This window comes from Aplidium turbinatum, chromosome 6, assembly GCF_918807975.1.
Source record: "Aplidium turbinatum chromosome 6, kaAplTurb1.1, whole genome shotgun sequence".
Lineage (NCBI taxonomy): Eukaryota > Metazoa > Chordata > Ascidiacea > Aplousobranchia > Polyclinidae > Aplidium > Aplidium turbinatum.
In genome coordinates, this window is record NC_137477.1 from 23,150,002 (window position 1) to 23,159,318 (window position 9,317).

The 9,317-nt window shown below is 36.2% G+C and overlaps 1 protein-coding gene across 2 annotated transcripts; it reads left to right on the forward strand.

Moving 5' to 3' along the window:
• The first annotated feature begins 503 nt into the window (after nt 1-503).
• LOC145771540 (fructose-1,6-bisphosphatase 1-like) lies at nt 504-7,840 on the forward strand. Of its 2 annotated transcripts, XM_082583240.1 has the most exons (8): nt 504-715; nt 1,506-1,668; nt 2,556-2,573; nt 4,760-4,852; nt 5,326-5,466; nt 5,775-5,912; nt 6,301-6,420; nt 6,973-7,840. In XM_082583240.1, the coding sequence occupies exons 1-8, from the start codon at nt 549-551 to the stop codon at nt 7,165-7,167; spliced, it is 1,035 nt and encodes a 344-aa protein (XP_082439366.1). In that variant the 5' UTR covers nt 504-548; the 3' UTR covers nt 7,168-7,840. The 2 variants fall into 2 exon arrangements, with proteins under 2 accessions (XP_082439366.1, XP_082439367.1); XM_082583241.1 differs by lacking the exon at nt 2,556-2,573.
• Nucleotides 7,841-9,317: the final 1,477 nt, after the last annotated feature.

Sequence of the window (9,317 nt, forward strand, 5' to 3'; positions counted from 1 at the left end):
ATAAACTTGAAATTGATGCTTGACAACTGATTAGTATTTGGCTTTGGACTTAGGCTACGTGTATTAGATGACAGTGGTTATAAGGCTAAACGCCATAACTCTATCTACTGTATATTGTAATGAGAATAAGGTTTTTTTAATCATTAAAAGGCACCAGTGTTGTACCACACCAGGCCTCACAGCAGCTTTAGTAACTTGAGAATTAGTTAAGCATGCGTGGAAGTAGCTATGCTAAACATGCGAGTTCCTATTTTTTACTAATGTAATGCGAAAGAGTCTTGTCACGTTTTTATATCCAGCAGTTTTTTATAGATGCATTAACTCTTAAAGCTTAACTACTTCCTGTTCCTGTCTGAGTCATTAGACACAATTGTTGTGATTTCTGGGCTCACTACTTTAGAATTTTGTATGCTTTTGGTAGAAGGGATTAGTTTGGTCATCATTTTTTTATATTGCTAGTTGCAGTAGTATATAATTTTAATTTATTTAATTTTTAGCTTTGATTTAATTTTAACAGTAAAAGTTCAAACTAGTTCCTACTTCAGAAAATGTCAAAGAATAGCCTTGACACTGATATGGTCACTCTGACCAGGTTCATCACGGAGAGGGGGAGGCAAACAGGAGGCACTGGTGAATTGACACAATTGCTCAACTCTATCTGTACTGCTGTAAAAGCCATAGCTACTAATGTGAGAAGAGCTGGAATTATCAATTTGTAAGTCTTGTTATAATTATACTAATGATTCTTTGAATCATGTGGATTTAATGTAAGACCTGAATTGTATGACTGTTATATTATTATCGTATAATGTTAGCCTTAACCCTTAACCTCTGCAGCTATGGTACCCTTATCACTTGAGCATGAAGCTTTCCTTTTACTTTTATTGGGTTTTTAGCAACAAACCAAATCTGACGTAATAGTCTTGTTATTTGTTTTTTATGTGTCAATTCACCTGTCACATTGGTAGAACCTGTGAGTAAAGTTTCACAAGACCTCTGTTCAACACAGCTCAAAATCTCTTTTTTGACAAACTTGTTTTGAATTTAGGCAACTCATTCAGTGGTTGTGTTTTTTCACTGCTTCCAGCTGTTTTTGGTGCTGCTTTTTAATTGTACTGTATGCTGTTACAAAGAGCACCAAATAAAGTCATTATTACTGGTAGCCTACTTCATTCTACATTTTATGCATGAAGATTTTTCAATAATGAGTAATAAAATTCAACTGTTTAAGTTTTTCAATTTGCGAATTTCTCTAGGAAAATTTTCATCCTCAAGGAGATAAGATGAACAAAATTAAATGCCAAAATGAAATTGCATGTGATGTTTAGCACATATCTGTTTTTTTTAGTTTCTTCTGTCAAATTTTGTTTTGGTGTTATTTATCAGTCTAGTTTGTAGGAATGATTGATTGTATGCACTGCATGTTCACTGTTAAGAAGTAGGTTTGGTGGCTATACAAATTAATCATTTTTGAAGAAAGTATTTTATCAATATAAATTTTTCAGGTATGGAATTTCTGGGGTCACAAACACAACTGGTGACGAGCAAAAAAAGTTGGATGTATTATCAAACGTTCTTTTTATAAATATGATAAAGCATTCATTTACAACATGTCTCATGGTGTCAGAGGAAAATGAAAACATTATAGAAGTTGACAAGGAAATGAGTGTAAGTTTATTTACAATTAATATACAGTTTATCGATATTGTAGCCTAAATTAAAGACAGTGGAAGATTGGAACGACTTGCTTTACTGTTCTTGAGCGATGTGGACGGGTCTGCTACTATTCGGTGAGTCCGATTCGGTGAGTTCCTAACCTCTAACCCCTAACCCTAAAACGGCAATGATAATTAGGCTACGGTACCCAATAATTAAAAAAAAAATTGAAAAACTTCCCCATTAAGGGATCGGACTTACCGAAACGGGCCGTTCCGATGTGGACAGCTGAAGGATCACTGAAGAAATCAAAAATTGGCAGATGCGTAAAAATGTATTTGCTTTTTCATAATATGCATTCTTATCAAATAAATTGCTAGATTTTTCTTAAAAATTTTGGGACTACTATAGCATGAAATGGAACTCATGTTATAGCAGCATCAAATTTTGTTATAACACCATGGTCCTCCAGCTGTTTAACTTCATATTCATTGAGCAACTTTTAGTTCTGCCATCCTTATTTTAAATAATGAGTATTATTAGTTTTTTTGTATAGAGTCAGTTATGCTGGAAGCTAATTTTTAGAAGAAACGTTTCGATTGAATTACAGCTACAGCAGAACAGTTTTTGTCTGATATGAATTAACACTGCTCATGTGCACTGTGCAGATATTGGAGTATCAAGTTTCCATCTGAATTGTTCATGTAGGTTTAACAACATATATAAATATTTTTAATGTAAAGTGTTTTATTGCGAATACTCAATTTTATATTAAAGTTTTTGTATGCTTTATAAGGTGAAAAGAGTTGTGGCAATTTAATACAGCCATGCATCCCACAATCACACATTGTGTGTTTAATGGCCATGTTACCCATGTAATAATTTCGTTGTTTTTGAAGCCAAAAGAAGAAGATCTGGTAAGCTTCGCGGTGACCCAAAAATATTGGAATGTTTCAGACATACATTTTTTGTTATGCCTGAATCTTGGAATATGTTTTTATTTTTTAAGCAGCCTGAATGGTAAACTGAAATAGCATGTTATTTCACCGTACCTCCTCCAGGCAAAATTATGCTTTACTGGCTACAGATTAAGTTGCCAGATGTTCACACTTTACGATAACTTATGTACTGAAAGAAATACATAATCACATCAAAACGAACTTCTATAGCAACTTTTAATTATCGCTAGCAAGATGTGATTTTCAGCAACAGAACCACCCAACTAACTTACATATAGTTGCCTTCAGTTTGCAATAAGACTATTAAGCATGTCCTATGTTTTATTTGATGAAAATATTTTATGAACGTCATTTTTCAAAGTATATACTCAACAATCTTCTTGAATTCTTCTTGATGGTGTCGCTGATCTGGTCCATCAGGCTCCATCAAAATTGTTATACTGGTTTACCTTATCTTTTTGTCATCAAAAAAATGCTTTGTATATCTGTGGAATGAAAACTCATTAGTCTGACCCCCATGTCAAAGTGGTGTGCAGTAAGATTTCCCAAAACCTGCTCCTTCAGTTCTTTTATGTTTCGTTTGTTTCATCTGAATCTTAAATGCATGCCGCAAGTTTGTTTATCTGCACTATATTTTCGCATATCTATATTGAGAAAAAAAAGGTGCTGACAATGAAAGGGTGTTACGCATTTTTTTTTGAAACTTTTGGTTAGTGTTCTTCAAGCCTCTTGTCATATCTCATTTTTGCTAAAATGACTTTCTTGGCCCATGTGTAATTTCTCCTTTCTCTTAGTTCCTTTGCAATCAAAGGCTTTTATAGCCCAGAACTACTGCTTTAAGTCAAGCTATGCTTTGCAAAAAACAAAGTTTACTAATCTGGCTCCATTGCTTAACTTTTCTTCGAAAAATCCCAAGACCAAGCACTGTGTTATTTCATTTGTATGTTTTAAGACTAAAAGCAAAAGTTACTTCAAGTTTTGCCATTACCATTACCGCCATGCCATTGCTATTACAGTTAGTACAGTATGTCTTTGTTTATGTCATTAAGTATTTGAAGTTCATGTATTTCATGGATATGAAAAAGCACTGATTGATTTCCTCTTTAAATGAACTTAAGCGGAAAAAAGGATGGCGTAACGGGTATAGCACTGGCTTTCCTATGATGCTGGTTTAACATCCGGCTAATTATTGAAAAACACGCTCACTTCTACCCAGGATGTAATAAATTGGGTGGGCGCAGTTGCTGAAGAAAGGGTGGTTGAGAGAAAGCAACTGGCCACTCTGCTCTTATTATTGCCGAAAGCTTAATGTGATGAGAACCTTATCTTATCATTCTCTGAGTGCGAACAAAGCATTTACGGTGACAATTGACACCGTTATGACTGACACTGAATGCAATGCGCTTGTATGACAAAATGGCGTGTTATTCCCAAGCTCTTGTAGAAAAGTTACAGCAAAAAACGACGTTTCTTTTACAAACTTTATTTTTGACATGCTTTTGCACACTAGACGCTTGAGAGTTGAGCATAAATGGAGCGTAATCGTAGGTCTTTTGCAGTACCGTACTTGGCTAGATCCTATTGTTTCAAGTTTCGTCATTTATTTATTTTGGTTTTGCTTGTTCTTTTACGGGCTTCATAAATTTCTTGAACCATAGACAGACAAAACAAAGTAACCTGAGCGGGTTTAACATGTTTTATCACACAGTTTGTGCTTTTCAGTCCGGAGTGTCTTTACAGTTATAGTGCATAGTCCGATTTATCTTATAATTGTTATTTTATGCATATTGCAGATTTAAGTATTCCTGATGAGGACACCCCTACGACGTGCGTGTCGAAAACCGTTTGAGTTGATTTTTTTAATTACGTTTTATCTCTGTGTAATACAACATGTTAACCCTCTAATGTTACTTTGTTTTGTCTGTCTATGGTTCAACAAAGCGAACTCTTTACCAAAGCTTTATCATGAATTTCTTTTTTTAATAACGGTCTCAAAACAAAAAGGATTGACGTCTATACAAATAAGACATTGCAAAGTGTTAACTTATCTATGTTTTAAACTATATCTTGTAAGGCATTTAACTATCGTATTACATTGTTTGGATGCTTAAAAGTTTAGTTGTTTACCGAGCTTTAATATTCAGGGAAAATATATTGTGACGTTTGACCCCTTGGATGGTTCCTCAAACATCGACTGCCTCGTTTCTATTGGAACTATATTTGGAGTTTACAGAAAGGTTCGTAAACATTAAAATTCAATTTTTGTAGCCTACTTTCCGAGAGAGTCACTATTCACTAGTTTATATGATTTATGTTAGTTCATAACTTTATTGCACTATAGGCTAGGCTACTTTTTCCATTTCGTGTCCTTGAATCGGTGGACTAAGATTCCTGCAATAACAACTAAAAATGAATATGATAAATTTCGGTTACGTTAGGTGTTTTAATTTAATCAAAATACAAAAGAGCAGATTGATACTCAACTCATGTTCGGCAAACGTTTCGAAATCTTTACTGTCTTTATCTTCAATCTGTTAAGTTGTTTTAATGCTTAATTTTCAAAACGTTTGCTGATCATGAGTGTAGTACCTACATTTTGGGCTCTAGTATCTATTTTTTTGCTTAGATTAACCTGTCATTCTAACCATTTTGCTCCTATGTAATAATTTATTATAGTAACTCATTACATGATATGTCATAAATTCTGCAGATGTCAGACGGGGTTGCCTCGACGGCAGACGCGCTGCAGAAAGGTCGCGGGATGGTCGCAGCTGGCTACGCTTTGTACGGGAGTGCAACTGTCATTGTGCTGGCCACACAATTGTCTGTGGACATGTTCATGCTTGATCCAGTAAGACGTAGCACAAAACTCGATCAACTTTAGATATTTCTGTGAAATAGTAGGCTACATTATTTTATTATTCTTGAACTAGATGTGCGATTTGTTGGAGGTTATTTGCCTGCCGTACACTGCTGAGTCGGCATTTTTGCTTTAAACACATTCTGGTTTAGGCCCATGGGTACACACGAAACTTCCAAGACATTTTGTTTGTGTCATAATGCATTAGATTTTTTTGCAACGATACAATAAAACGTCCAAAACATTAAGAAATACATTTGTTATTACCCTATTACTATATTGAGTAATGTTTTTTATAGACCGTTGGAGAGTTTGTCTTAACTGACAGAAACTTAAAAATCAAGCCCAGAGGTAAAATTTTCAGCATCAATGAAGGTTATGCCAAGTACTGGGATCCAGCAATGAAGGAATATATCGAGCAGAAAAAATACCCTCAGGTTTGGTTCAACAACGGTAAACTTAGCTAAATGTTTTTGCTCTGATTATCTGAGTTAGGCTATATTGTGTAACGCATGGAGGAAATGTAGCGTGCAAGTTCCTGTTTTCGAAAAAAATTGTCCTTACCTAAGATTTAAACAAAAGTGTAAGGTGAATAATTTGTATTACGCAAATATGTGATAGGCTACTTGAAAGTGAAATTTAAAAAAATAGCACTTTTTTGTTCTAAATGCAATCTTCACGTAAGTTATGTAGATTGTAGATCCAAATCTCAAAAATTGCAAATATTTACCCATGCGATGGTGATTTTAATTTCTGTTAATTTTAAATGCTCATGTGCAGTATCATAAAGTTTGTTTAAAACAATCAACCCATCTGTTACTTCAGGATGGCAGTGCACCTTACAACGCAAGATATATTGGCTCAATGGTTGCCGATGTACACAGAACGCTGGTTTACGGAGGCATTTTTGCTTATCCATCTCATAGCAAGAGTCCAAGTGGAAAGGTATTCTATACAATTACAATACAAACAGAAACTAGTGTGTATATTCTTTATTTTAGGGCATGAAGCTTTCAATATTGATATATTCCGAGTCATGGTCAAGTTGTTGAAAATAAGTATATAATATCGTGAACAGCTTTTAGTGAAATCACACAGTTAATAAAGGCTAGTAAGCATTTATGAGGAAATTGGTTGTCGTTATAAGTTTTTCGTAGTCAGGCCAGAATTCATCATGTGTATGTCATTTTGGCAGCATAAGACTGATGCGAAAATAAAGGATGTGTTTGGGCTAGCCTATATTAATGCTTAATGTGGTCGTGCATGGGTCGTGTTGATTTTCCGTGCGCGCTTTTCTGGTATAAAGGGTGACAGTGGTGACCTGTTCTTTTAACTTTCGTCGTCGACCATATTTGACATTTGGCGAATTTCACCAAACCATTGCACCTATGGTGCTACCAAGTGGCTTCTATCTCCCAGAGAAAACTTGCAGGAAACGACATGCTGATGACTCATTTTTACAATAAGCCTCGTTTATTATTCAATGTTCATCTGCAGATTCGTTTGCTTTATGAGGCCGCACCTATGGCTTTCATAATGGACAAGGCAGGAGGTAAAGCAACCACAGGAACCGCAGACATTCTTGATGTAGTCCCAGAAACCATCCACCAAAGAGTCCCAGTAATCCTTGGCTCTCCGCAAGATGTGGATGACTTCTTGGAAGTGGTGAAGAAGCATCAAGAAAAGAAATAATGTGATGCACAGCTAATCATAAAACCTCAAGAGATACCTATTCAAATTTAGTTTCAACTGCAAAACTTTTGAAGATGTTATTTTTTATGCATTTTCGCGTGATAGGCTTATGGATTAGGCAACTTGTAGGCTATCCGTGTTGTTTTTTTTGAAGCTGTGCATTGCGCTTTACATATTTCTTTTTAAACCATAGGTTATTACGAGCAAATGCAGCCGATCGAATGTTTTGAAATAACATTTTTCTTTGCTATGCAAGTACTTGCATGTTTTCATAGTGTGTTCACAGGTAGGCTAGTATCGCATACTTTTCGGTACCGGTACGCAATTTGCCGACTTGTTTTTCCTTGTTGTGTTGAGAGCCAAAATTTGTATGAAGATGCGTGTAGTTTTGTCGCCTCAACTATCCTTTGCTGCCATTGTAATTTGTTGCCTGAGCGACGAGCATATGCTGCTGCAAGCACCTCGTTAAAATGTCAAACTATTTTATTCAAGAAATTATTGATATTATGCAGTGAATTCATACTCAGACGCGCTTACATCGCACTGTATCTGTGCTAGTTTTACAATCCGTTACTGCCTACAAGACCTATATTATCCCAGACCAGCGTTTCACAATACATCAAGCCGATTTATAGGCTATAGTGGAGTGCGGAATACAAACAAAGGAGTGCTACCCATGACCGCCTTCTTCGTTTACATGGCACTTATTAATGCAAGGTGATAAAGCAATAGGTTTACTGTTTCGTTAACAGTCTCCTAATTTTGTTGACAGGTTGGCTACGTTGTAGCACAAGTACGAAGGGGCTGTTGATATATCACATTTCTTTAGTTTGGCGGGGACTAGGGTTTCAATTTAATGTGTCATGAATCATGATAAAATAAATAAAAAAATAAAAGCATTTCAACCATATGACTTAAGTATCTTGCTTGGGGCACGATGGGTTTTTTCACACCTCCTTTAACTATTTGATGTTTCTCGCCAACCTGTGACGGTCCCGGTATATACCCCGGTGCCCTAGCCCCTACTAAGGGTTTCAAACAATATTTGAAAAGCCACTCTTATCAAAATCAGTTATTGCTTCAATGAGCAGTTTTTTTCCAGCATTTTCGTCACTTCCACAATAAATCACAGTAAACGTGAATTATAGCCTATCTTATGTTCAAAATTAAAGATTTCTAAACTAATTTGTTGAGTTTGGAGTTCATTGTTATTTGCGATTCTAGTGCTGCAAAGCCCCATTATGAGAATTGTGTTATGAAATGTTGTCAAACAAATCAAAGAGGCATCTGAAGATGCATGCAAAAAACGAGCGTATTTTTAAGCATCAAAATACGGCATAAAATTGAAGCCTGTTTGACTTAGCAATGAATCCAGCACGTTTACTTAGCCTCTCAGCAAGTCGAGCTATAATAAACTACTTTACAACCAGTTCTCAAGTAATGAAATAGACTCTTTTCTGGTTCCTCGAATGAGGATAAAATGTTTTTCAAAGTTTCCTCATTTAGGGTAGGCCTACAAGCTATAACCGCACGATTAAACCTAATAGCCTTGGCACAAAATTAGCCAGGTTGTCGGCCGTCCGGGTTTTGTCTGCTCAGTACCAGTCTAGCTCATTTGTTTTTATTTCTGACCATCACAGCAAAAACAATAAATGTCAACATAGCAAAGGTAGAAGCGACAAAATGCGAACGTTATATCATGCTTGAGACCAAAACTGGCCAAAAGGTTCCGCCTCGCGCGAACAAGTGAACTTGTACACGACATTTGAACACAGAAAGGAGGGAGTTTCAGCTTTAAGCTGAAAATTGCGCATTTGGCTACAAAAATGAGGAAGCATTTGGATTTATAGCCTAGGGAACGTTCAAATATTACGTAACGCCTTCGAGGGGGAGGGGGGGTTATGCAAAGCGTTACGTTAGCGTCACATCGGGGGGGAGGGGTTCAAGCAAAACGTTACGTAACGCTTTCGAGTACGGAATGGTAGTTTTTTGTGCTGAATTCGTAGTGAAAAAGCGTTACATGGGGGAGGGGGGGGGATTGAAAAAGCGTTACGTTGGCGTTACATGGGGGAGGGGGGGTCAAAAATTCGGAAAAAAAGCGTTACGTAATATTTGAACGTTCCCCTACTGCTCTCAACAGAAAAAGTGCC

Bases quoted from the DNA above. Each gene is read 5' to 3' on its own strand.
- LOC145771540 (XM_082583240.1), top strand. From the start codon at position 549: ATGTCAAAGAATAGCCTTGACACTGATATGGTCACTCTGACCAGGTTC. The intron at 4,853-5,325 runs GTTCGTAAACAT...TAAATTCTGCAG, and splicing joins TATTTGGAGTTTACAGAAAG to ATGTCAGACGGGGTTGCCTC. The intron at 6,421-6,972 runs GTATTCTATACA...GTTCATCTGCAG, and splicing joins GCAAGAGTCCAAGTGGAAAG to ATTCGTTTGCTTTATGAGGC.